Source organism: Ctenopharyngodon idella, chromosome 10 (assembly GCF_019924925.1).
Source record: "Ctenopharyngodon idella isolate HZGC_01 chromosome 10, HZGC01, whole genome shotgun sequence".
Lineage (NCBI taxonomy): Eukaryota > Metazoa > Chordata > Actinopteri > Cypriniformes > Xenocyprididae > Ctenopharyngodon > Ctenopharyngodon idella.
The window spans coordinates 36,582,970-36,609,495 of record NC_067229.1 but is presented as its reverse complement, the minus strand read 5'-3'; the positions used below and the strand labels follow the sequence as shown (position 1 = coordinate 36,609,495).

General features: G+C 36.2%; 5 protein-coding genes across 6 annotated transcripts; 4 read left to right on the top strand and 1 right to left on the bottom strand.

The window, feature by feature from the left end:
- The first annotated feature begins 1,309 nt into the window (after positions 1-1,309).
- cnih2 (cornichon family AMPA receptor auxiliary protein 2) lies at positions 1,310-12,497 on the top strand. 2 transcript variants are annotated; one of them, XM_051909320.1, is made up of 8 exons: positions 1,310-1,469; positions 1,799-1,962; positions 2,669-3,351; positions 6,807-6,875; positions 7,080-7,127; positions 8,662-8,774; positions 8,859-9,002; positions 10,556-12,497. In XM_051909320.1, the coding sequence occupies exons 3-8, from the start codon at positions 3,271-3,273 to the stop codon at positions 10,581-10,583; spliced, it is 483 nt and encodes a 160-aa protein (XP_051765280.1). In that variant the 5' UTR covers positions 1,310-1,469; positions 1,799-1,962; positions 2,669-3,270; the 3' UTR covers positions 10,584-12,497. The 2 variants fall into 2 exon arrangements, with proteins under 2 accessions (XP_051765280.1, XP_051765281.1); XM_051909321.1 differs by lacking the exon at positions 1,310-1,469 and adding an exon at positions 1,522-1,640.
- An 8,404-nt stretch (positions 12,498-20,901) lies between these two features.
- On the top strand, positions 20,902-22,123 carry LOC127520418 (ubiquinol-cytochrome-c reductase complex assembly factor 3). The gene is made up of 2 exons (XM_051908462.1): positions 20,902-21,174; positions 21,615-22,123. Exons 1-2 carry the CDS (start codon positions 21,058-21,060, stop codon positions 21,741-21,743), a joined length of 246 nt encoding a protein of 81 aa, XP_051764422.1. The 5' UTR covers positions 20,902-21,057; the 3' UTR covers positions 21,744-22,123.
- Positions 22,124-22,288: 165 nt separating this feature from the next.
- On the top strand, positions 22,289-22,992 carry dmac1 (distal membrane arm assembly component 1). The gene is made up of 2 exons (XM_051908460.1): positions 22,289-22,688; positions 22,760-22,992. Exons 1-2 carry the CDS (start codon positions 22,490-22,492, stop codon positions 22,822-22,824), a joined length of 264 nt encoding a protein of 87 aa, XP_051764420.1. The 5' UTR covers positions 22,289-22,489; the 3' UTR covers positions 22,825-22,992.
- On the bottom strand, positions 22,956-24,866 carry faub (FAU ubiquitin like and ribosomal protein S30 fusion b). Its single transcript, XM_051908459.1, has 5 exons — positions 24,723-24,866; positions 24,529-24,613; positions 24,277-24,421; positions 24,015-24,070; positions 22,956-23,374 (listed from the first exon to the last, which is right to left on the bottom strand). The coding sequence occupies exons 2-5, from the start codon at positions 24,601-24,603 to the stop codon at positions 23,249-23,251; spliced, it is 402 nt and encodes a 133-aa protein (XP_051764419.1). The 5' UTR covers positions 24,604-24,613; positions 24,723-24,866; the 3' UTR covers positions 22,956-23,248.
- A 132-nt stretch (positions 24,867-24,998) lies between these two features.
- mrpl49 (mitochondrial ribosomal protein L49) lies at positions 24,999-26,483 on the top strand. The gene is made up of 4 exons (XM_051908458.1): positions 24,999-25,166; positions 25,381-25,528; positions 25,691-25,815; positions 25,897-26,483. The coding sequence occupies exons 1-4, from the start codon at positions 25,056-25,058 to the stop codon at positions 26,041-26,043; spliced, it is 531 nt and encodes a 176-aa protein (XP_051764418.1). The 5' UTR covers positions 24,999-25,055; the 3' UTR covers positions 26,044-26,483.
- Positions 26,484-26,526: the final 43 nt, after the last annotated feature.

Here is a 26,526-nt window from a genome sequence, read left to right as displayed (position 1 = left end):
GGTTCAAAAAGATTGACTTGTAGTAAAAAATACATAGAAATTAATTATAGTTTCATAAAGTTTTACAAAGTATAATAATTAGTATTAAGGGTAATAAATCTGTGCTCTCCAAATTACTTATAAATCATTCATTATTTTCTTAATTTTATATAACCTAATGATATTAAAAATACATTTGTCAAGTTGCTAGACATGACTGAATGTATTGCTGTCCAATTAAAATTTAGAGACAAAATTATTTGTCTATTTTAACATAGTACATAGAATAATATTTCCATGAAGAGATAGCCATTGTATCACTGTATCGTCTGTACATACCATTGGTGCTTGGACCCCGATAATTGCCACTTGCGGCTGTATTTGTCAGTGTTCCTGGAAAACAGAGAATGTAAGCTGTGGGAATGTAAGCAATAAAAGCAAATCAGAAACCTTAATACTGGAATGATTCAGTCTCTTCTCCCTGGGGAGAATGTCAATCAAGTTTCAATATTTCCCACGCTTTAAAGAACACGCAGTAAACAAAGATGGAGACATTGTGGGGATGATTTGAAAACATACCTGATGAGAGAAGAAAAAGACCTTTCCCAGGGAGTATTTATTGAAAATAGATTTGACACTATGTAAATGAGGTGGCAGGGAACCCTGTTCAAAGGGGTGATACATTACTATATAAACCTTTTTTATATGTAGGTTTTCTACAATTGGAAAAAAAAAAAAAAAAAAAAAAAAATGGAAATAATATTAATATTATTATATCATGGAACATATAGTGGATTTTTAAAAATTGTTTTAAAATGTCTAAGCCTGGAAAAGTTATGCAAAGTAATAAAATAAATGTTAAAAATCATGGAAATTCTAAAGCAATGTATACATTTTTTTAAGTTACATTTTTGTCTTACTGTAGATAATTTGTACAAAAATAGGTTTTTATCATTTAATCTAATAATAATAATAATAATAGGCCTAATCTATTAATTCCCATAACTGTATCTGATGTAGAAATAACAACAACAACAACAACAACAAAAAACACCATAACTATAAAATCATTAAAAAATAATAATAGTTGTCATGAACAACTGGAAATTAAATGGAAAATTTATGGAATTCGGGGGAACCCTATGAAAAGAGAAAACAGATTGTGAGTGAAATAAAATAACTCTCTTCTACTTTTGATCTCTGAAAATATGACTGCAGATTTGACTAAAAAGAATCAAACCTTACTTCATCTCTCTTGCAGTGGCAGACGCTTTCATGAAAAAAGTACAGGTAACATTGTGTGAGAGAGAGACAGTAAGAGAATAAAAGAGGGAGGGAGAGTGAGAGACAAACAAGGGAAGCCAAAAAAGAAAAGACTCGGAGCTCCCTCTGCCCCCTCATATCTCTCCAGGGAATGAGAGAGTAGGGCAGAAAATACAGGGACGGAGGAAGAGAAGACTGTTGAATGCAGTTGAGCAGCGCATTCAGAGGTAATAACATCACATTTTTATTATAATCAAAGAGATGGGGGCGAGAGAGAAGGGCTTTTCCATTGCTTCTGCTTTTGAGATCAAATACCAGCGGGGAATGCTTGAATTCATAAAAAAAAACTGAGAGAGGCAGAGAAGGAATGAGAGCGAGAGAAAGCGAAGGGGAAATGGGTAAGGCAGATGGAGGGAGGAAAAAGAGAAAAACGCTTAATTAAGTGTCAGACTTCAGAAAGCTGTGCTGGATCAAAAGCGTAAGATAAAACAGAAAAATGCGGCCAGCACATTCATACATGTTTTGCTTCTTTCTGCCGTTTCATACCTGGTCGCAGAGCACCCAGCAGCCAATGAGAGACTATGATTGGACCGACATTGACATCCAGAGCAAAGCAGACCAGAGATTTCTGACATGGTGTCGACCCAGATTGATGGGAGGAAAATGAGGGGAGAGAGGACAGATGTAGACAGACTTGCACCACTGCTTCAGAAAACACAGGTAAATGCTTGTTCTTACATACTCTCATGCAACGCAGCTAACTTAGTTAACCATTCTTCACCGTCATTTTGAACGCTTTGTTTATTCATGTTTAGAAGGACTGAAGGATTTACAGCTTTGATATGGATTCATGCACAAAAATTGGCACATTTTACTTTTGGCTGAATCAAAGGATTCGTTCCATCAGCCAAATCCAGCAGTAAATATTTTAAACAAATGCAGTAGTATCTTGGAAATGCACATGTCTACAAAGCCTTGTCTAGATTACTTTGGATAATAAGTTCGATATATAACTGTAAAAAACATGTTTTTGTTGCAAGTCCACATTAAGTGAGTTTTAATGTTAAACTTACAGCCTCAATAACTCATTTTAAAGTCATATGTTGCTCGAATTCTGTCTAAAAAATTATGCCATTTTTGACTTTGCATTGTCATTAATTTGTTCATATATTCATAATAAATCCACAATACCAAATCATTAGCACTTAAAACTGATCAACTACCTTTTATTCTAAGAGAGGATATGAATCATTGCAAGACCTGTCGATTAAATGCTCATATGTGTCCTGTTATTGATTGAAATGACAACACCAAAGCAGTTAAAATATGTCTAATTGTAATTAATGTTCAACAAACATTCTTCAAGCTGGGTGAACACATTCAGCCATTCTTTACTTCGTAACTCGAATCAATGTCTCTTTTTCAGATCGTATACCGAGGACATTCATCTTCTGATGTGCCCACAAGATATTTTTTAAGGTGTTCTGCTGTAAATAAGGTGTTTGGACCCAGTGTGCAGCACTAATCTTAGAGACGGGGGAGGGGAGTGATTCTCCACATACATACAAACCCCCCTCTGCCAATCAGAGAGAAAGACAGAGAGGGAGAAGGAGAGCAAGTGAAGGAACAGAGGATACGGCAGAGAGTGTGAAAAGAGGAAACAGCTCTAGCAGTTATCTTAGGTGGACAGAGAGAAAGAATTACACACAAACACACACGGTCCAGCCACGAGTTACAAGGCGCTTCAGCCAGCGGAGGCGGATAACCAGCCAGACGCCTCATATCTGCAGCTCCAGACCAAGAAGATTCCTCTGTAATTCTCTCCCGACTTCATCCTAAGCTGGACCGCAAGCTTTAAGACAAGGGATAGAGAGCGATATAAGAAGAGCAAAGTGCTTCGCAACTTCCTTGAAGGGGGCGAGAGTGAGGGCAACGCAGTAAAGCGAGACACAGAGAGAGAGAGAGCAGGGGAAGATTCCCCCTCGCCCTCTCTCGACCCGGATCACCGTCAGGCTGGCTGGGACAGCCATGGCCTTCACCTTTGCGGCCTTTTGCTACATGTTAACACTCGTGTTATGCGCTGCTCTCATCTTCTTCGTCATCTGGCAGGTACGTTTTGAGCTGTCTGTAGTTTTACACCCTACTATGTGAATGTGTACCTGTAACACTGTCACACTTCCATTTCAATTGGCATCGGAATCCATGTCATCGCCAAGTCTGACTGCGTGAGTGTGAATATGTGTGTGTGTGTGTCTTCGTGCCAGTTTTTTGAGCGCAGAGACTGGTGTGTGTCTGTCCAAGATGTCTCCCCTGCCCTTAACAAGAGGCCTTATCCATGAGGTGAATACAAATCGCAGCAGTTATTATTAGAGCAGACATTCTGAGTCATGGATGATTAATGATTTACAGAACCAGTAGACGGATACAAAAGAAAAAACGGAGGAAGGTGGGAGTCTACCTGTGTGTATATGGACTCAAACATACACGCATACAGTCAAGAATGTAAACGAAAATCGTATGAAACCTTAAGAACGGTTATATTTCACCTGAAAAATCTAAAGAAATTATATTTTGCCTAAAGAAATTGCATTGTATTTTTAGGACCATTAAGACTTTTTAATTGAGATGGAAATTAAGCACATTTTCCCCTCCTAATTCTCCATTAAAAATCTCATTCTCTTTACTGTAATGCAATAAATAAATATATAAATAAATAAATATCTGTGCACACACACTCACACACACACACGTGTATATATATATATATATATATATATATATACACAGTCAAACCAAAATTTATTCAGATACCTTGAACATTTCATTCATTAATACAGTTTATTCACTATAGTTTAAAAAAAATGGTAATAAAATATGACAAGATCTCAGAGTTAGTTAAACTGTGTCAGAAAAAATTAATCTTAATTATGTCAGATAACACTTAAGCAAAACATGGTTTGAATAAATTTTGGTTCCAAATTTTTATCAATTTTACTGGTAGTCCACTGTATGAAGAATTTTTTGGTATAATATGTCACAGTTTACTTTATTTTGCTATCCTCACTTATATAAATGAACTATAGTGTCCTGCACCCACTACTTAAAATATATCAAAAATGTCTGAATAATTTTTGGTAGGGATGCACCGATACCATTTTTTAAGGACAGAGTACGAGTACCGATACTTTTTTTCAAGTACTCGCCGATACCGATACCGATGCCTATACATTTATTCATTTCTCTCTCTCTCTCTCTCTCTCTCTCTCTCTCTCTCTCTCTCTCTCTTTTTTCTCTTTGATGTTGCAGTTTTCCAAGCACAACACAGCAAGACTAATGAATGTAGGGCAGCTTCTTCATTATTACTCTAATGAAAAAAGTAATAATTTTTATGTGCTTGTCACAAACTTAAAGAACAAAAATTTCACAGTGTCCAATAACCTTCAAAGGGCATAATTACCAATATATATAATTGTTGTTATATAAAAAGAAATTTACAAACAAATTACAAACAATACAACAAATACTATAGAGATACAAATTAAATAAAATTGTTTTTCAGATACAGTAGGTTTATTTACCATGTATACATTTATTTAACATCTTTTGTTGTTTTATTAACATTAACGACAAATATAGGCTATGGTCCCTTTAAGACCGAATCCATGGATACTGACACATATCCTGTTTTCACCCAAATGTTTGCGTCCACTTAAGCTATGACCGACTGTATTTACGTGAGATACGATGGACATTTTGACAACTATGTGTGCATTTGACCATTCAGGCGCGAGGAGAACTGATCGCGCTCTGTCTGAGAGAACTGGGATCGCGCGCAAGAAAGAGAGAGCGCGTACGCGAGAGAGAGAGCGCTTCTGGTCTGTGTCATTAAGCGCGATTCCGCCTATCCCGCCTTCACTAATCGATAACGAATTGTGATTGAAAGCATGTAGTTCGCAATGTGTGTGTTGTCATCATTAATTTTGAAGTATTTCCACACCCCTGAGGCTGACATTGTTTATGCTGCTGCCGCCGGTGTCTCTGTGCACGGACAGTTCTGTCAGTTACGTCACGTGAGGTATCGTTCTTTGGTATCAGGGGTATTTTTACAAGTACGAGTACAAGTACACGAGCTTGGTATCGGGCCCGATACCGATACTGGCATCGGTATCGGTGCATCCCTAATTTTTGGTTTGACTGTACATACATAAGGAATTTGCCTTTAACTAAATGTTGTATTATAGTATTTTTATTAAAAATACAAGACAAAAAACTATATTACATTAATGACAGTTTTATAAGAATCACCTTTGAGTATAATGGAAATTAAAAAATAAAAGCAACGTCTGGATGCCTTACGGCAATGAATGTTTTAGGGGATAATGTCATGAAAATATGTTACAATAATATTAATATATTATATATAAAATTCAAAAATAATGTATATTTCAAAAATATTATCCATCCATTCTCCAAACCGCTTATCCTCTGTCGGGTCGTGGGTTCAAAAATAATTCAAAAATGATTTTTTTTTTTAACTTTCCTTAACCAAAATGTAATTTTCTTGTTTTTTTCTTCGTTTGATATTGGGGTGTAATGTGACTTAGACATGTTTTCGGCTGCACACATAAATACACAGAGCGAGCGCTGAAGAGGAAGAGGTCAACAGCTCATTTGAACTCTACTGGTTGTTCTGTGCCAGCCCACTGTCTGTAGAATCACAAATGAAATTTGCACAGTCGCCACCAGAGACCTCAACATCATCTGTATTCTTCATATTAGAGGCGGCATTCTCGCAAAAGGCAACAGCAGACAGACACAATGGCCCTGAACTGTTAAAATCTGTCTGAAACACTAAAACACCAGAGATCAACAGGAGCAGAGGTTTCAACACCTAAAACACAAGCCCTGAATGCCAAACGAGAAGTCGAGGATATTTTCAGATTGGCAGTAGACTGCAGACCTTGCGTGTAAGACGTTCAAAGGGCCATTAAGAAACAGACTTGAAATGACTGAGCATTGACTAATGACAGGAGTGGGAGAGATTCTAAACATGAGTCATTTGGTGCGAGTGTGTGTGTAAATGTATGTGAGAGAAGGAGAGAGCATGGAGACAGAGAGTGGGGGAGGCTGAGAGTCTGTGTATGAGTGCATGCCGGCGAGAAACCATGTTATTGAGAATGCTTATCAAACCGTAATTTCGTTCTGACACCCCATCCCCCTTTCCTCTCCTTCTCCCCCCATCTTTGTATGGCTCTCAGCCAATAAGAATGTGAACTCACTTCTATAGTAACCATGACGCCCGCTTAGGGGCTCGTTCGGTCACCATGGCAACTGCATCTGTTTACAGAGAACGAAGTGAGGGGATGGCAGGAGATATGGATCTATAAGGGGAAAAGGAAGGAGGGGAGAACACAGCTTGAAGCTGTAGGAATGGCTTGAGAAATGTGGAAAGTTAAAGATAAAAAGGATGGCCCAATCATCCTACATGCTCTCTAACCCCCAAAATGTCCAGTGGTTTTGTTGAAATGCTCATGTAACACAAATTCTGTTTGTTTCTCCTCAAGATTATTGCGTTTGATGAACTGCGCACAGACTTCAAAAACCCCATCGATCAGAGCAACCCCACAAGAGCGGTAAGGCTTTTCTTAGATCACGATTCCTTTCACGCAGCATCAACTACTCAGCATCCCAACTGTGAACAGCGGGTTTCAGAGAAACTCTCTGCCATACATGCATATATGTGAACACACGCAGCAACATGCATCCATGCTGCACGGTTACAAAACTGTTGAAGCGCCCTGCTAGAAATCTAATTGCGTTCTTCTGTATTTCCTCAGAGGGAAAGAATATTGAACATCGAGAGAATCTGCAACCTCCTCCGAAAGGTGAGTGAAACTGTGGTAGATCAGTTCAAGTGTAAACATATCTAAGGTGGGAAAGACATGAAAGAGAAGTCCTTAAAACAGCTATTTTCAAACTTTATAGAAGGGATGCTGGCTGATACCCTTGCATAAGCTGACATTTTGGATAAATAGATAAAAATAAAACACTAAAAAATAAATTCAGTTGTTTTAAATGCTACAAGTGGATTTAGGCATCATTACGTTATAATATACAGTATGACAAATGGATATTCATTTTGAGATTTGATAAAGTTTACATTACGTGTACAATTAAATATCCAATACTGGCTTATAATGATAAATGATTAAATTTCTAATTTCGTACAATAATTAATATAATACTGATGCAATTTAATTCCAAAGTTTGGGGTCAGTATGTTTATTTATTTTTATTTTTTTTAAGAAATTAATAATATTATTCAGCAAGGATGGATTCATTCAATTGATCAAAAGTGACAGTAAAGAGATTTATAATGTTACAAAAGATTTCAATTTCAAATAAATAATGTGTTCTTAAATTTTATTTATCAAAGAATCCAGAAAACATGCATCACAGTCTCCACAAAAATATTAAGCAACTGTTTTCAACATTGATGTTTAATGTATTGATAATGTTTAATATACAGTGATATACAGTATAAAGATAATAATAATAATAATGTTTCTTGAGCACCATATCAGCATATTAGAATGATTTCTGAAGGATCATGTGACACTGAATGCACTTTATTGTCTTACCTGCATCATTCACATTTTTTAAATGGATTTTGATTAGGTTATTGTGGTTTGTGTATGTGGTTATCACATTGTAGCACCTCTGTGTCATATTGTAGCACCTCTGTGTGTAGTTTCTGAAATTTCATTGCATTCCAATGCAATGACAATAAAAAGATTGAAATTGAAGACTGGAGAAATGCTGCTAAAAATTCAGCTTTGCAACACAGGAATAAATTACATTTTAAAATATATAGAAAATAGAATTTTTTTAAATATTTAAATTCACAGTTTTACTTTTTTAAATGTATTTTTGATCAAATAAATGCAGTCTTGGTGAGCATAAGAGACTTCTTTCAAAAAACTAAAAAATTAAAAAAATCTTTCCGACCCCAAACTTTTTAACAGTAGTGTATCATGCATCCATACTTGAATAGTTATAAATAGCATGAAAATGCAGTTTTAAATACCTTCTCAGGGGTTCATGGACCCCTGAATAAAAACCTTGGTTAATAACATTCTGAAAAACATTCTGTTTCTCTCAAACAAACCCACAAAATAATCAACTTCCTGTCTTCCTTGAAAGTGGCATCACTTTACCTCTTTTCTTTTCTTTACCCCCATTGCTTTCCTGGCTTAGTATTTGGAGGCACACTCATATATTGCTTTGTGTCACTTTTGTCACATGCACATAAAGAATCAGAACTGAATATTCAAACGATGACGCACTTATGATGAATATACATATTCATGCTTACAGACATGACGAGTACTTGAATCTATCCTTAACTCTGTCTTCCAGCTGGTGGTACCAGAGTATTCCATCCACGGGCTGTTCTGTCTGATGTTCATGTGCGCAGGGGAGTGGGTAACTCTGGGCCTTAACATCCCCCTGCTGCTCTATCACCTCTGGAGGTACAAACTGTTCCTCACATCTACTTAACTGAAATTTCAAAATGGGTCCCCTGTAGTAATTCCCTTTCGCTTTTTCTCCCTCAGGTTTTTCCACCGTCCTGCAGATGGGTCTGAGGTTATGTATGATCCAGTGAGTGTGATGAATGCAGACATTCTGAATTATTGCCAAAAAGAGTCCTGGTGCAAACTAGGCTTCTACCTTCTCTCCTTTTTCTACTATCTGTACAGGTAAATGTTCTTCATTCATACACCTTCTACCCATTTAAATATGATTTTATGTTTGGATCTTATTAACGGCATCGCTATTACTATGACTCATACTATGTATAGATATGTATCCGAACAAACACATCTCATACAATTTGTACTTCACATGACATAATTTGAAATTAATGATCCCACAAAATCATGCGATTTTTTTCACATTTTGTGAAAAAGTATGTTACTAATTTTCTAAGAGATTGGACTTACAATATTCACTTGATAATAATATGGGTAAAAAGTACCTACAGAACAGAATATCATTGGCTTTTGGCTTGTACCACTACGGAAGCACCCAGAACACCTTAGTGGCCACCTTGAATACCCTAGAATCCAAATAACAACTACTCAGAACACCTTAGAAATTGCACAACAACACCCTATTGTTACGTACAGGCAAGGCAAGGAAGAAGAAGTGAGAGATGACAATCCAATTACAGTACTTTTATTAAACAAAACAAACACAGATTCCAAAATACAGAGAGACTGAAACATAACCACTAAGCAAATAGCAAAGACAATGCAGGACAAAGAACTGAAACAAACTGAGGGCTTAGATACACAGGCTAAATGAGAAACCAAACAAGACACAGGTGAATATAATCAATTAACCAATGAGTAACCATAGCAACAAAGGACATAATCAGAAACCAAGGAAATCATGCAAACAGAAACTAAACAGAAGATGAAAAAACACAGGAACCAAAGGAAACACAACATAAGAGTCCATAAATAGAACATAACCATTACAAATAGAATCATGGCTATAATCTGGATAATACAAATAAAATAATATACATATACATCTACTGTTCAAAAGTTTGGGGTCAGTAAGAATTTCAAGCATGCATTAAATTTATCAAAAGTGGCAATATTAAGACATTTAATGTTTCAAAACATTTCTATTTCAGATAAATACATTTAGAATTTTCTATTCATCAAAGAATCCTAAAAATGTATCACAGTTTCCACAAAAATATTAAGCAGCACAACCATTTTCAACATTGATAATAATAATAAATGTTTCTTGATCAGCAAATCAGCATATTAGAATGATTTCTGAAGGATCATGTGAATGAAAACCGGAGTAATGATGCTGAAAATTCAGCTTTGCCGTCATATGAAAAAAATACATTTTAAAATACATTCAAATAGACAGTTATTTAAAAACGTAATATTTCACAATATTCTGTTTTTGTTGTATTTTTGATCAAACAAATGCAGACTTGATGAGCATAAGAGACTTTGTTCAAAAACATAAAAAATCTTACCAACACCAAACTTTTGAACAGTAGTGTACATATACATATACACATCTCATTAAATAATCTGAGGAATGAGGAATAAACCATTCTGAAATAATTATCTACATACTGTATTCTTTGTAAGGGATGTAAATATTTGAGATGTCACTAGCAAGTGTTCGTCACAGAATGTCTTTCTTAATACGAAGTGCTTTATCAAAGAGGGTGAAGGTTAGTATATCTCTCTTAATTAATTTCTCTTTGTCTCTTTTGCAGTATGGTGTATGCTTTGGTCAGCTTCTAAGTGATCAAATGAAGGACAGAGGACTATGAAAGGAAGGAGAGAAACGACAAAGCAAAGACCGAACTATGTCGTGCTCACCTCTCCCTCATCCACAGACCTTGTTCAGCTCCTCCTCAGATCTCCTGGGTGGGGATGGACGATGGACAGATGTAGAAAAAGCTCAAGACAAGGAGGCATTTAAAGCCATCAATGCTGCCTCAATCACTGCCATTAAAAAAAAAAACAAGTGGAGAGGTGGACCAAAAGAAAACGAGTGCAATAGAGAGAGAGATATATATGGTGAACAAAAGACTCAGGCAGTGTAGATGTTTTGTAACACCATTTAATTTCTCAAGGGCTGCTGAAAATTTCCGCTGCTCATAGCAACAACTCGTCGGTTCTTAATGTCTACGAAGAGACACTTAATGTGCTACCGAGACCAATACAGAATGTGTTACCTTGAATTTGAAATCAATAGACCGTGGACTTTATGTTGCGACGTCTTTTTCATCAGAAACAACCGCATTTTTTTGTGGAAAAACTTGTTATGTCAAAGTATTTAATAACTGCTAAGTATTTGCTATTTCAGTATTTGTGGTAGATACATATAAATGTACCCTGTATGTAGAGGTACAATATAATAATTGATCAAATTACGAATATATGGCTCAGTTGTTGCAGTTCGGTCAGGGTAGTTCTATTAGTGTCCTTAAACCGCACAAGAAGTATTTTTTACGAAAAATCAGATGGTGAAGTTTACACAAACATTTCAAAGCAAATCAACCAATGAGATAAATATCACAAGCCGGAGAAACTGTTTGAGCAGCATCACATCTGAAGACTGACACCCGATGATTTGGATTCATCCATCATGGGCTGCGGTGAGGACGAGCAGAACGGCAGACTCTTAATTGAGACGGGCGTGCAGGACGGGCCGTACCGGAGGGAAGAGAGATCTGACCCCAACCTCTGCCGGAGTTCAAATACTCGATAGACTGTGACAAATTATAAAAGCACTTTTGGAATGCCAACAGATGAACTGTAGCAAACAACAGAGGAAGACTCATTTGCGTTGAGTGGGCTGATGTGCGTGAGACAGCCGAACACAGCAGGCCGTGATGCAGATGATGGAGACACTGGTGTCGGTAACGTTCGCCCATGATGCTTCTGACAACAGACTGATGATGTTGTCATAACCACGATGATGATGGTCTCACATCAAATACAAACTTTTCAGGCAATCTTCTGTGTTGTTAGACTATATACAACATTTACCGCCACTCTGTTCTGTGTATCATAGGGCCTCTCGATTTGCCTCACCTGGAGTTCCTGTGTTGTGCTGTGTCCATCAGTCTGCTAAACAAGTAGAATAATGATTATTTAACTAAGCTGTGTGTAGTTCTGGCTTTGTAGATGAATAGAGTGGCCGAGCGTATCACTCCTGAGCCTCTGCACTAGCTAGAATGGCTTCATTATTACACTTACACATGCACACACACTTCAAATTTCAGTACAATAAGCGAGTCATTTAATAACGACACGGTCTGAGTGCTTTTTTAGCAACGTCTGGTTCAAACTCCTGGGTCCTCTTTCCATCTTGGCTTTGACTTGATGTACCATGTACCCTCAAAAATGTGAATATATACCCTAGACAATCGCTATTAGCACAGGAATGTGGGCCGAGAGACAACTGACTAGGGTCTTCATTATAGACGTCATCACTGAATGTCTTTTTGTGATTAATATAGTTCACATGCAGTATCTACATTTAAGAATACCTGCATGATAATGTCTTTTATACATGATACATTAATGTACGCTACAGCACCTTTGGTAACTTTACGGTTTGTGTTCAGTTGAATACAACCGAATATCTTATATACTCCAAAAGCAATTCCACATGTTCTAATAAAACAATGTTGCCGACAAAAGAAAGTGTTGTTGATTTGCATTTTGGGGTGGGAAGTAAATATACATTACTGTTCAAAATTTTTATTTTAAGCAAGGATGCTTTAAAATAGATCAAAAGTGACATTTACAGTGTTACAAAATATCTATTTTTTCTATTTTATATAATAATTAATTACATAATTTTCTATTTTATATAATATATATTTTTATATTATATATATATTTTAAATGCTGTGATTTTAAACTTTCTATTCCTTATCATTGATAATAATAATAAGAAATGTTTTTATTAAGCACCAAATAAGCATATTAGAATGATTTATGAAGGATCATGTGACACTGAAGACTGGAGCTTCAGCTTTGCATCACAGGAATAAATTATATTCTAAAACGTATTAAAATAGAAAACAGATATATTAAATTGTAATAATATTTCAATATATTGCAGCCTTGGTGAGCATTAGAGACCTTAAAACATTAAAAAATGTAACAATCCCAAACATTTGAACAGTGTAGATCTGATCAATATTTACACTGGAACTGAATCAGCCTAAAAAGGACAATTGACCCTTTTGATTGACAGGTGATCTAACCAATCAAAACGCTGAATCTGCCATTTTGTCCGACAAAGCAGTTACGGGAGTTAGTAATTTGACGTTGGTGGACTTGAACTTGAAAAATTATGTGTACTGACGTCTTTCTGTGGTTGAAATGTGGTTCATTCATGTTCATTTGTTGCTATAAATTAACTAGTAAGAAGAGATGATCGAGAGAGCCGCTTGATCTGAGGCGCTACAGCGATCTGTCACGACACATTAAAGAGCCAAAAAATGGTATTTATTGTTTAAATTTCTTTAAAAATTACAAAATTTGGGACTTTGTTTCATATCAAAAGTAACCTGCTCTGTCTTGTCTGTCGACGCGCTGTCATTGTCCTCTTTGCTCTTTGCGAACGGTCAATTTGTTAACAAATCACAAAAATATAACTTTAGCATTATGTTAAGCAACAGTGATATTTAATACGCAAGATGTTTTCAATACAGTAAATAATATTTCGCAGTATTACTATTTTTGATCAAATAAATGCATCATAAGAGATTTAAAAAAAAAAAAAAAAAAAAAAGTCTTACCAACCCCAAACTTTTGAACAGTAGTGTAGCTTGGTCAATTGTGTTTAAATTCACACATTGAAATCTTTTAAAATGGGGAGGGAAATGAGAAATAAGAGGGTATTTTTATTAAAAATAAGATGGTCTGCAAAAGGAGGAAATTGAATTCACAGAAAAAAAAAAAAAAAAAAAAAATTTGAAAGAGGAATAAAACTGTGATAAGAGAAAAAAGATCAAGGCAAATGATGAAGGCCAAGAGATAAAGAAAGTTTTTTTGCAAGTCTCAAGTGAAAGGAAATGTGAAAGAGTGATAATGAAAGGGAGAGACGCAGAGAAAGTGTGAGTGCATTGGAGTCAATAAGAGGCTAACACAGTTTGGTTGCCATGGAGACACAAAAAGAATGAAATGCATTTTATGTTAGGTTCTCTCTCTTTCTCTCTCTCTCTCGCTTGCGGAAAATCAAAACCAAAAGCCTGTCCAAAATAGGTTTTCTGTGCATGGCCACACAGCTGAAACATTTGCCAAAGCTTTGAAAAGCAATTTGGTATGAAAATGGAGCAGGAAAATGGAACAGAGTATAGATAAATAATAACATAATAATGTCAGCAAAAAAACCAACCCCAAATTGCTGTTTTTTTTTTTTTAAACATGCCATTTTATCACAGAGCACCAGAGTGCAGTTTATCTGCAGCGCATGCAGAATACATGCATGTAATCACATACACTTCATTGCCAAAGTCTATTTCTCTTTCTGCTCTTTCTCTCCCTCTCTCTTCACCTCTTGAGAGATGTTGCTATGGAAACTGGTTACAATTGATAAGTTTGAAACATGAGTGAGCCACAGACAAGCTGGTACACATACACACACACACACACACACACACACACACACACAGACGGAGACAGCTACACTTGTATGGAAATGGTTCTCTTTTTGAAGAGCTGCTTTTCAAATCACCAAGATTTTCCATCCAAAGGAAATAAAATTTGTAGTAGGATCAGCAATTTAACCCTTTCTTAATACAGCTTAAGATGCCTTTTGTCAATGATGAATCAACAGCAAATGGCATAATTCAGTCTGATGTCTAGAAAACCCCTCGGTGCTGTTGAATGAATGAGAACATCTCCTTAAAATTGGAAGAGTCATTTCCAAAATATGATGAAAAGACTGACAGAACATTAAGAAGGACAGAGGAAGACATGAATTATGCATTGGTGCAGTTCTCAGTACAGTGAACCTTATCAGAATTAAGATGAGGTTTAAAGTTAGAGGAGAAGAACATCAAATTAGAACAGTGGAGTGAGAACTAGAAGTTACAGTGATAAATGGAGATGAGAGGACAAAGATCGGAAATACTGCTGGTCTTTGGACACCCGACAAAACGTCACCTGAGATTTGATCCGCACATATATATACATAGCCTTGAAACAAATATACATAACCAAAATCAAATGTCATCATAGAATTGACCTTCACATTCACATTAATTAAAATTAATTAATACCATTATTAACATAAAAACGTGTTCAAAAGTGATTTTTTTTACAGTAATTATTATGTGAGACCCATACAAGATTACTTTCAGAAATGTACTGCTTTGCTTACCTGCAACACTTTTAATTTATTAGCATGTTTTTCTATAGCTTTGATTTTTTTAAAATAGAAAAAACCCATAATAGAAGCTAACCAAGCAGGATTTCTAATTATTAATTAAGGAATAAATACATAAAATATGTTTAATTCATTATTTAAAATTAATGGGATTACTACCATTTTTGAGTACATAAAAACATCTGTGCTTATAACCATGATTTTTTTAAATGAATTATTATGTGAAATATTATTATGTGGGGGCGTGTGGAATGATATGAGAGACATGAAACTAGCACTGGCCTTGGGCAATTATGCAAAATTATTTAACGGCAGATCTGTGACTGACAAATCAGAATTGGGTATTCCAGAACTCTGTTTAACAAACATTATTTAAAGGTGCGTTCACACCATGTCATAATTACCTTAACGATTCTGAACTGCAAAAATCCTTCACATACTTGTAGAACTTGTGATTAAAAACTCAAAATTTAAACTCAAAATTTTCTGAGAGCTATGACTTGTACCACATGGCCACTGTACCACCTGACCACTGCAGATTTAAAGGATTAGTTAAAATTAAAAAAAGCTTTACTCACCCTCAAGCCATTCTAGGTCTATATGACTTTCTTCTTTCTGATGAACACAGTTGGAGTTATATTAATAAATATCCTGATGCATCCAAGCTTTATAATGGCAGTGAACGGGACCAATGAATATGAAGTTCAAGAAAGTGCATCCATCCATTATAAACGTACTCCACACGGCTCCAGGGGGTTAATAAAGGCCTTCTGAAGCGAAGCGATGCGTTTGTGTAAGAAAAATATCCATATTTAAAAAGTTATAAAGTGAAATATCTAGCTTCCGTCAGACCGCCTTCCGTATTCAACTTACAAAAAAAACGTAAATGACGTAGTGTGTAAGCGTTTTGAACTTTTACTTTATAACTTGTTAAATATGGATATTTTTCTCACACAAATGCATTGCTTCGCTTCAGAAGGCCATTATTAACTCCCCGAAGCCATGTGGAGTACGTTTTGCTTTGTATGGATGCACTTTCTTGAGCTTTATACTCGTTGGTCCCCATTCACTGCCATTATAAATCTTGGATGCGTCAGGATATTTATTAAAATATCTCTGATTGTGTTCATCAGAAAAAAGAAAGTCATATACACCTAGGATGGCTTGAGGGTGAATTAAGATGAGGATGGCTTGAGGGTGTTCTTAAAGTGGCGCTGTGCAGACCGATCAGTGTATGACATCAAACATTAAAGCGAGAGCGATTCGAAAAACATACAGAGCTTTAAGGCAGAGATGGTCTTATTACTGGGAGATACAAGGGTCTGTGGCTCAGTTGGAAAAAGTGTAACGGCTAACTTGGATCACATGTGCCTTGATAAGCAATCACATTACAGCCTTGATGTCAGTGAATTTCGTTCAAAGTCATCGTGTCACTGCAGCTGCCGTTAGAAGCTTCGGTTCTTATAGAAACAAACAGACGCGTGCTTCCTAGTCTTGCGTAGCCAGACCTTCAGACTGATGGCAGAAGGACTCTATCGCAGCTTTCATTGGCCAAGGACCACCCTGTAATGCAAACAATCACAGTTTGTTTTGTTCCGCGTCATGTTTAGGGGTGTGAAAATGTAAAGTCGAAGTCTCTGCAATAACAGACCGGCGTGCATCTAGAAATTATTCATTCAAGAGCGTTGTGCAAGTTTACTGCAACAATGAAGCCACGAAATTCACATACTTTTGAAAATACTTTTGAAAGTCACTTAGGACTGCGCATGAGCTTGATTAAAACCTGAAAAATACAGTTTTTGTCATGATTCGAGTGTTTTTAAACAAAATTAATCAGATTTCATTGGTGATTTCAAATATAAAATTTAATCGAAAGCTTGGCGAACAGCTCTGGAGAATTTGATGTTTCCCCATTCAAAGAGATAGGAGCTGCACTTGCATGCCCAAGAAGCGTTTCAAAGATGGCCGCAGAGTGAAATGATTTGTCTTAAAGGGACTTTGATAAAAAGTACTGTGAGAGCAATTAGAAAGCGGAGCCGTCTGCTCTCTAATCGCTCTTGCGGTACTTTGATGTCAAACACCGATCGGTCTGCACAGTGGCGCTTCAAGCCAAATACACCTTTATTTACAGTAATTACGGCATAGCTTGCCGTCAACGCACTAACCCCCATAAAACCATTACAAGAATACTTTTTTACTTTGTTTACCTGCAATACGTTTAATTTATTAGCTCTGTATATTTATGTTTTGATGTATACTATACCTGCACTCAATGTTCCTGTTATGTAGGCTATTTGCTCAAGATGGAAAGGTCAGTTTGGCACAGAGCAGAAGCTTAGCACTGTGTACTTGTTTTACATTGTTTTACTAATGCGAAAAAAAGATGAACTTCTTTGCATTTGGGAAGTACAGACTTTTAGTTATCAATTTCCAAACACACACTCACACATACCACATTTCCCCTTTCCACTGATGATTTATGTAGGCTACAACAACACATACGCAAATCGTAAGTGTGAATTAGCCGAGTGTTTAAAATTCCGCCGAGAACTGTAAGTGGGCTCTGCTTCCCAAAGCCAATACGAGCCATGATTAGCATTCATACTGGACGCGCTGATGTGAAATACCACACAGGACCACACAGGTGTTGAAATGTGTTAAACGCTGTTGAGAACATTATGAAAGCACCGTGCATGTGTTCTGTATACATAAAACACTACTGAATAGACAAGGGCAAACTATTACCGCTTAAAAATGCAAAGCACACCTATAATCACGCATACGCTGCAGATCGAAGGTAAACCACACACAGTCTACATACACAGACACGCACATGAATATTTCCTTCAATGATCAGCGTCGCACCTTCGGGAAAATACGGGTGTCATGGCAACAAGAGCAGGCATCTGCAAGCGTTACTGTAGCAATCAGAGAGGAAAGGCAGCCAGGGGGTTGGCGTGAGAGGTGTCATTATAGACTGAGTGATTTGGAGGGGGTGTGGGGGGTGCGAGAGGCAGGAAACGATTAAATATTCAAGCAATAACGCAGCCAGTAGAAATTACCTCGCTTTCTGCTTCAGAACATCAGAAGTTTAAACCTTTAGCACGGATGGAATTCAGAACAGGTTAGGTGAAGGAATCGGTAGTGTGGTCACAACATGTAGGCTGTCTGAAAGTTCCGAATGCGTTGGTGTTGAGAGGGGAAGTTTTAGAGAGAGGAAAAAAAAGTAATCTTCTGACCAAACTTTAAATATGAAATAATAAAATTATTAATCGGTTAATCGCATTTAACATGAAATATATAATATACTCATGCGTATACCGATTATTGCCCGATATATCGGTATATAAATAAATATCTCTAATATATAATGTATAATATATATATATATATATATATATATATATATATATATATATATATATATATATAGTTTAAAAACAGCCGATAGTCAGTGCTGATAGTGTATCCTGTCAATCAAAAGAGGGCAGGAAAATGCACTGAATTTGTGATTTGTGTAAAGAAAATGCTAAGAAAATAGTTTGATGTTTAATATTAATAGTAATTATATGAATGAATAACACTCAGAAAGTTATTAAATATTAATTTAATCTTCAGAATTTAGTTAATGTGTGTTAATATTATATCGGTATTGGTGCATCTCTAATATATATATATATATATATATATATATTCAACAAAATTTGTTTCTGACTGCTCTGGATTTAATCCATTTAAGTTTGTGCATCCTATCATGATTTCCAGTAAAATACAGGCTGTTATTTCTGTAGAACCAACATATGAATATGGCATCTTCTTCAAATGATGTAAGAGGCTTTTAGAATCATTTTGTGATTTGGTCTGCTTTTATTGTTATGGCAGTGATGGATAACAGCAAGTTATCTTTCTTGTATCTATCTTGTAACTCTAGCTGCAACTATGGTGTTTGTGCAGAAACTACGGTTGCTATGGTAATGTTTTGTAAGGGATGAACAAAGCTCTACATGTGCTCAGGCTGTCGCTTAAAGGGACACTAATGTATACCTTCCGTTCCAGCTATCTATTTTGCACCTTGACTCTGATGGACACACATTATCAGCACTTATGTGCTTTCTGAACACCCACACAGCCTGCACTGAGTCACACACACACACACACACACTAGATCAGCTACATTTAGACCAGTATGTTAGAGCCATCTGGTGGACAGTATAATCAACCGTTCTGTGTCCTGCGGTTTTATTTACTTATTTAATCAGTGTGCAGCTTTGCATTATTAGTTCACCCAAAAATGATTTATTTACTCATCACCATGTCATTCCACATCCGTAAAACCTTCGTTCATCTTCACAACACAAATTAAGATATTTTTGATGAAATCCGAGAGGTATATGACTCGTCCATAGACAGCAATATAATCACCACTTTCAAGGTCCAGAAAGGTACTAAAGACATCGTTAAAATAGTCCACGTGACTGCAGTGGTTCAACCTTAATTTTATGAAGCAACGAGAATACTTTTTGTGAGCAAAAACAAAACAAAAATAACGACTTTATTCAACAATATCTTCTCTTCTCTGTCATTGTCATAAGTTGTTTACATTCAGCACTTCCAGGTTCTATGTCAGAACGCCGGCTCATTGGCCGGCTCCTGCATCAACATCACACGCATGCGTTGTGCTGCTCACGTGATCAGCCTCAGCCAATACTGAGACGCCGTTCTGACGTAGAACCTGGAAGCGCTGAACATTAACAATATTGCTTTCTATAGAAGACGTGTTATATACCTCTCGGATTTCATAAAAAATATCTTAATTTGTGTTCCGAAGATGAATGAAGGTCTTACAGGTGTAGAACGACATGAGGGTGAGTAATTAATGACATTTTCATTTTTGGGTTAACTAACCCTTTAATTTGACCCTTGGAAGATGACTAATATTTTAAAAAGCAATATTTTATAATTGGTGTTAAAGTAATGATCTGTTATATAGTCAATGATTAATAGGCTACCTGACCCATTATACCTCATCATACCACATTCCACAAATAGTGTACACTTTTGTGTCCTGTTACCTTTTTTAAACCATTAGATGTATTTTTGTGTGTGTGTGTGTGTGTGTGAAAACCATTAGATAACTATTATCTAACAAACAATTCAGCATGAAAAGTATAGTTAGCTAAAAATGTCTGAATCCACTGACTATAAAATGATGATTTTGGCCTGTCCTACAGAGGTCTCGACCTTCTTGACCACATCATAACATAAAGTTAATAATATCATTCTATGTTTTTTTTTACACAAATTGTAGTGACTGCATTGCAAATAAATAAATAAATAAATAAAGTAATTAATTAATTAAAATGATCAAAATATATTTATTTAATTTATGGGAAATATAATATTATCAGTAACTACAGAAAACTATACAAACAACCATTGGGTCCCATAATAATATTCTTAATAATTTAATATAGACTAATTTTGCAACCCTATTACACATTCTAGCATTTTTATAATATTATATTATATTATATTATACTAGGCCTATATTATATTATATGTTTGTTGACCTCCCAAAGTTGAAGATTTCTCATCTCCTTCGCATGCAGAAAGTGCGACTAGACGGTAAACGTGCCACCTGTCCATTTTCACAATGATTATTGACCAATCTGCCAGTAACAGGTTAAAAAAAAAGTTGTATAATGAAGTTCTCCCATAATGCACTGCATCGTGTCAACTGACAGTGTCGTGCTGTGTGTTGTATACTGAATTAGCTTTTCCCGCGATCTAGAGAAGCTTGATCATTTATATCAAGTGTATAATTATTGAGTTTGGCGTGCTCGAGGAGAGCTCGTGCACACCATGAGCAGCATGAGGACCATGTTGACCTCGATCGGGCTGGTCGGGGTCGTCTGTGTCGGCTACGGAATGTGGGCCATAATTTCACCTGGAGAGGAGAGGAAAAGGGAAATGTTGAAGGTACTGAAACATTGCAGTTTTATAAATGAGAAACACAATTAAACCTGTTATTATTACCTTACATAAGTGCGGGGTGATGTTTTTGCGACTATTGGCAGGTAACGACTCGTGTCATTGTTTGTCAACAATCAGTTTCATAATAAACGTGGTCGTTCTGGGTTTTACACGATCTCTTATTAACGAATTAATGTAAGCGGGATCGTGTTTTATTACCTTCTGATTATGATATTTACTCTAGTCTCTTTTTACGCCTCCGGGTTAATGAGTAAGCAGCATTAGTTGTTGTTTTTTCATTGCATTGAATAAATAGCATGGATTCACTAGAATAACACGTTGTTCACGAGAAATGTTATAAAAAAAAATATTATGAGGTCTTATATTATAGTGCAGATTCCTGATTCCAGTTGTATCCTGATCCATCTCTCCATCTATTTATCCAGAATCTGCCCGAGGCCAATCCCGTCCGAATGGAGGAGAGCAGGAAGAGAAATGCCCTCATGATGCAGGTTCTGAAAGATGCTGCAGAGACCAATGATAACATCGCACGTGGATATGGGAGCCAGAAGTGATATTAGACTTTCACATGCCACTGGGATTCTGTACATGCATGGGAGGAAAAATATGAAGGATGTGACTTACTGAAATAAATTAACTGAAAATGCTCCATGTCATAGAAGGCTATATGATATCGATTGTTATTTGATGGACACTGCCATGAATGGCACTGACAGAAAAGTTTTGCTTTTGTTTTCCTTGCTGGAGAAATAATCTTAAAATAGTAGCTGTTTTTGGACCATATGTTCCAAAAAAAACAAACAAACAAAAAAAACTTATGAATGGTCAAAAATGGTCCACAATCCTGGATTATCCAACAGGGTTAGAAAGCAATGTTGCTTTATAATTACAATTGTATATATTTATATAAATTGTAAATAAAACTTTAAGTCTTTTTGTGTCTGTTAAGTTTATTTGTACAAATATTTGGCTACTTTCTTTTATACTGTACATCTCAATCGTGAACACAAACTAAATAAGTAATGTTTTTACACTCTGGTAATTGTTTCTGCGCAATATTTGCGCAGCAATGACTTGCACGAATGCAATAACAGCGCTAATACTAAATGCTTCCGGTTTTTAAGGTCATCGTGACATACCCGATTTTTCTCACACTGCGTCCTATAAGTGACAGAGTTGGTGGAGTTCTCTGTATAAATATTAATAATGTTACCAAGTAATTTGGAAAGTAGATAGTGTCATTGTTTATAAACAGCAGAGACCAGTTACACAGGAACTGCTTTGACACTTTCACCTGAACATGTCAAATCCACCTCCACTACCGGAGAAGTCGAGTCCGGTCAGAAAACCGCTATTTGAGGACTGCTGGAGCTGCCGAATCCTCTCGGGCGGTGGGCTGCTGGCTTCAGGCGGATATGTGTTCATGCAAGCGCGTAAATTCATGCATTTAGGTGGACCCACATCTATGGGCACAGTGGCTCAGATCATATTTGCAGCAGGTGAGATCATTCATGCACTGTCTGTTACGAGCAATTAAATCAGAACTGATTTTGATCTATTTTCTCCGTAGGTTTGGCTTCTTGGGGCCTCGTGGTGATCGCTGATCCAGTGGGAAAGAATACAAGAAAAGAATAGCATTGCACTTGCTGCTCCTGTATTGATATGGACTTTTAGAATGAATTACCAAAGCCACATTGCATGATACTGCAAAGTTAAAATGATATTCAAATGTATATTCAAACTGTGCGAATGTAATGACATGTGAATCAATTTCATTAAATGTTTTTATTTGCAATTTATAAACATTTTTTTTTCTTGCCACTGACATAAAGAGACCCTAGTGAATCATAGTGTCGTTATATATTACATTTCTATAATTAAATACCGTATTTATCTACACTTGTACAAAACATTATTACAGCATATAAAGGGCACAAATCAGTTCATTTTATGAATCAGTTGGCTTTTACCTTACAATTTTCTCATCAAAAAGTCATTAAATGATCAGGCAAACTGCCCAGGAATGCAGTGAACATTGATAGTCGTTTTGAAGAGCAAATTAAGAGTTGGCATTTGGTCCTTTCTTTTTGCCAAATGTTGGGACAACATTGACAAAGCGCCGATTGTACTGAATTCTTCTCTTTGCCCTGCCGGTCTTTTTCTTTTTCTTTTCCTGCTTGTCCACCTGAAAAGATCAATATCAGTGCACAAAGTCAATAAACAAGTAAATGCTACCAATTAAAATTCTCACAATATAATGAGATATGAATATTTTTTAAAATTGCTGCATCCCAATTTGCATACTATCCATCCTAATAAATTCTCAAAATTAGAATGTCTGCCCAAAATCATAGTATGTTTAAATGAAGCTTGCAGGGATGGGGTTTAAGCGAACTAAATGACTGGAGAAGTCCTTCATAAAATCTGCGACTTTCATAAAGACACGCTTGGCCATTCACTTTTAAATGCATCATTATGCAAAAAGACGAGGATATTCTCCACATGAAAGACCCTCGACATGCTACTTCTTTTCTCTGCAGTACAGTAGGAAAAATTGTTGAATAGAGTAAATGAAATGAACAAATGTGAAGTGTGTATATGAGGATGTTAACTGTGACAAGATGAGTGACAGGACAGCTTGCGGTGACAGGATTCACATTCGCGGTCCACTGAAGTCACCTTTATGACATGGTAGTACGTCCCAAAACTTGCATACTCATCTGCTACACACTCAAAAGTATGTATTTTTTCTTCACAAAAAGAGTACATTCTTATAGGACATAGTATAAGTAGGCAAATTGGGATGCAAATACATGTAGACTTACCTTGGGAGTTTGTCCTCTGACCTTTCCTGCTCTAGCCAGCGAACCGTGGACTTTGCCTTTGGGTGTGAAGAGGTTATATTTATGAAAACATCCAAACCAAGATAATGCATGATAAGGCAGCCAGTTACCAGTTACTCATCATAAATGAATATTTATAATTGCTTTAGTCTATTTTCAGACCTTCCATCTTCTACATTACAACATTGGCATGGTAAATGGTCACAGGTAGAGGGTAATAAAGCCACAGGGGTTTGATCTTTACCTCCCAAGAGCCTTGATGAGACCTCAAGAGTGTTAAACTCCTCAATACCAGACTGACAAATCAGTGTCTCATCCTGAAGGGGAATCCCGCAGTGTGAAATGATCTGATCATCACAGGTCAGACCCTCCAAAGCTTCAATCTGAGCCTGAAACGCAAGTAGTTCGTCAAATGCAATAATAAATAAACAAATAATTTCCAATTCTTATTCACGTTTGTCTAAATTAACTATGTATAAAATGTAAGACAAAGTACCTTGATATGGGCAACAGTCTCTGATCCATTCAGATGAATAGAGTGCAAAGTCTGGCCACGAATAAACAACTGCATGATGTTAAGTCTTCATAAAACAAAAAATTAAAATGTTATCAGCTTGACAGAATCGTTACAAACAGCACAATATCATCACCACTATTATTTAAATATTGAAAGTAAAGACCAATACTAACATGAATCGATATTGATAACTGAGGAGCAAACACAGGACATCAACATCAAAAAGTCTGAAGTGTTTACGCGATTCTAGAAAGTGCTCTGCGCATGCTCATTTTTTATAAGAAAGCAACTTAAAAGTCCCCTGGATAGCATCTAAAGCACAATTTTATTATTATGTTGCGTATCAATTTATTGGTACATAGAATTGAAAATAAAATTATATAAGTATAGATTTTAGTCAAGTTCTTGAAAATTTATATTTTGCATTTTTTCTCTGTTGTCAATAAAGCTTCTTCATTCAAACTCGTGACGTAAGATTCTGCTGCCCTTCCTCTCAGAAAAGAGAAATGTCCGCCTCCGTCAGAAGCATGTCTTTGACAGTCTGCCGAGCTGCAAGAGTTGCTTACAGAGCTTTTAATCCAGCCACACGTTCATTGAGTACTGGGTCTTGCTTAAGAGTAAGTATTACAATCATTTTTACCTCATAATTTATTCGTATAGTGTAATAATCAGTGGTGCAATGGCGGTCACTATCTATGTAAATGTGCATCGGATGGTTTGTTTGTTCTTGAAATGTTACGAGTGGTTTTGTGTAATAACAACAAACAATCATTCTAGCTTGATATTGAAACATAACTGAGTGCTTATGAAGACGGTTTTGTTTGATTTTAGACACAAAACAGCCCTGCTGAAGGATCAGGGGGCATCATTGAATCCACAGAAGAGTTCAGGTTTGTGGAGAGACTTATTCCTCCTTCACGCATCCCAACTCCTCCTAGACATGATGGTCCTGCACCGTCAGGATGGATCCCACCACCAGGTAAATGCACTTTTATTTTTACCCTACAATCATATCATTGTCTCTTAGCTATACGGGGTAAATGTTTTGTATCATATTTCATTTTTAATGTGTTGTTGGAAAAACATTTTGTGATATTTTTATTGATGGAGTTTTATTTCTTTGTTTTTATTATTTACACAGATAAACCACCTTCACTGCCCTACATGATCCGTCGCTCCAGAATGCACAATGTTCCTGTTTACTCTGACATCAAGCACGGGAATCAGCACAGCACTGTGCTCAGAAAGGTCGAGGGAGACATATGGGTGAGTATCATGAGCAGACGTGTTTAGAAGCATAATAATGGTCCCAAATTATTTTATTAACTTTACATCAATCTTTTCCAGGCCCTGGATAAGGATGTTAAGGAATTCCTGCTGGGGCTTATGGGCAAAGAGCCTCCAACACAGGTTAATGAAATAACTGGGACTATAAGAATTAAAGGGCAGTTTGATAAAGAGCTGAAGGACTGGCTTCTGAAGAAGGGATTTTAAATGCTGATGTGGTGAACAGCTACTGGAGTCACAGCTAATGAACTGAACTGCAATACAGAAAAGGCTGAGTGGAAATGTATAATAATACTCTCTCTTCTTTGAACAGGTGGACAAATTGTAAATTCTTTCAATTCGATCAATACTATTTTGATGCCTGTGTTTGCCATTGTATTAAAGTTTGTGATTATAGCAAACATTTTTCCATGTTATCCCTGATGTTTAGGATTGAAACAAATAATTGTAAGATATTCTCACAAAATCCATATCAATTCATCTTTTATTGAATAAAACATTAGGCTATATATATTATTGAATAACATTATTTACAATTCAACCAAATTTCAGTTCTCAAAGACAATTTTTTCATGATAATGTACAAAATATACATAACTGAAAAAATTCTGTATGTATTTCAAACATGAATAAAATAATTAAATTCACATGCACAAATTATTGATTTTGATTCTATAATTGTTTATCACC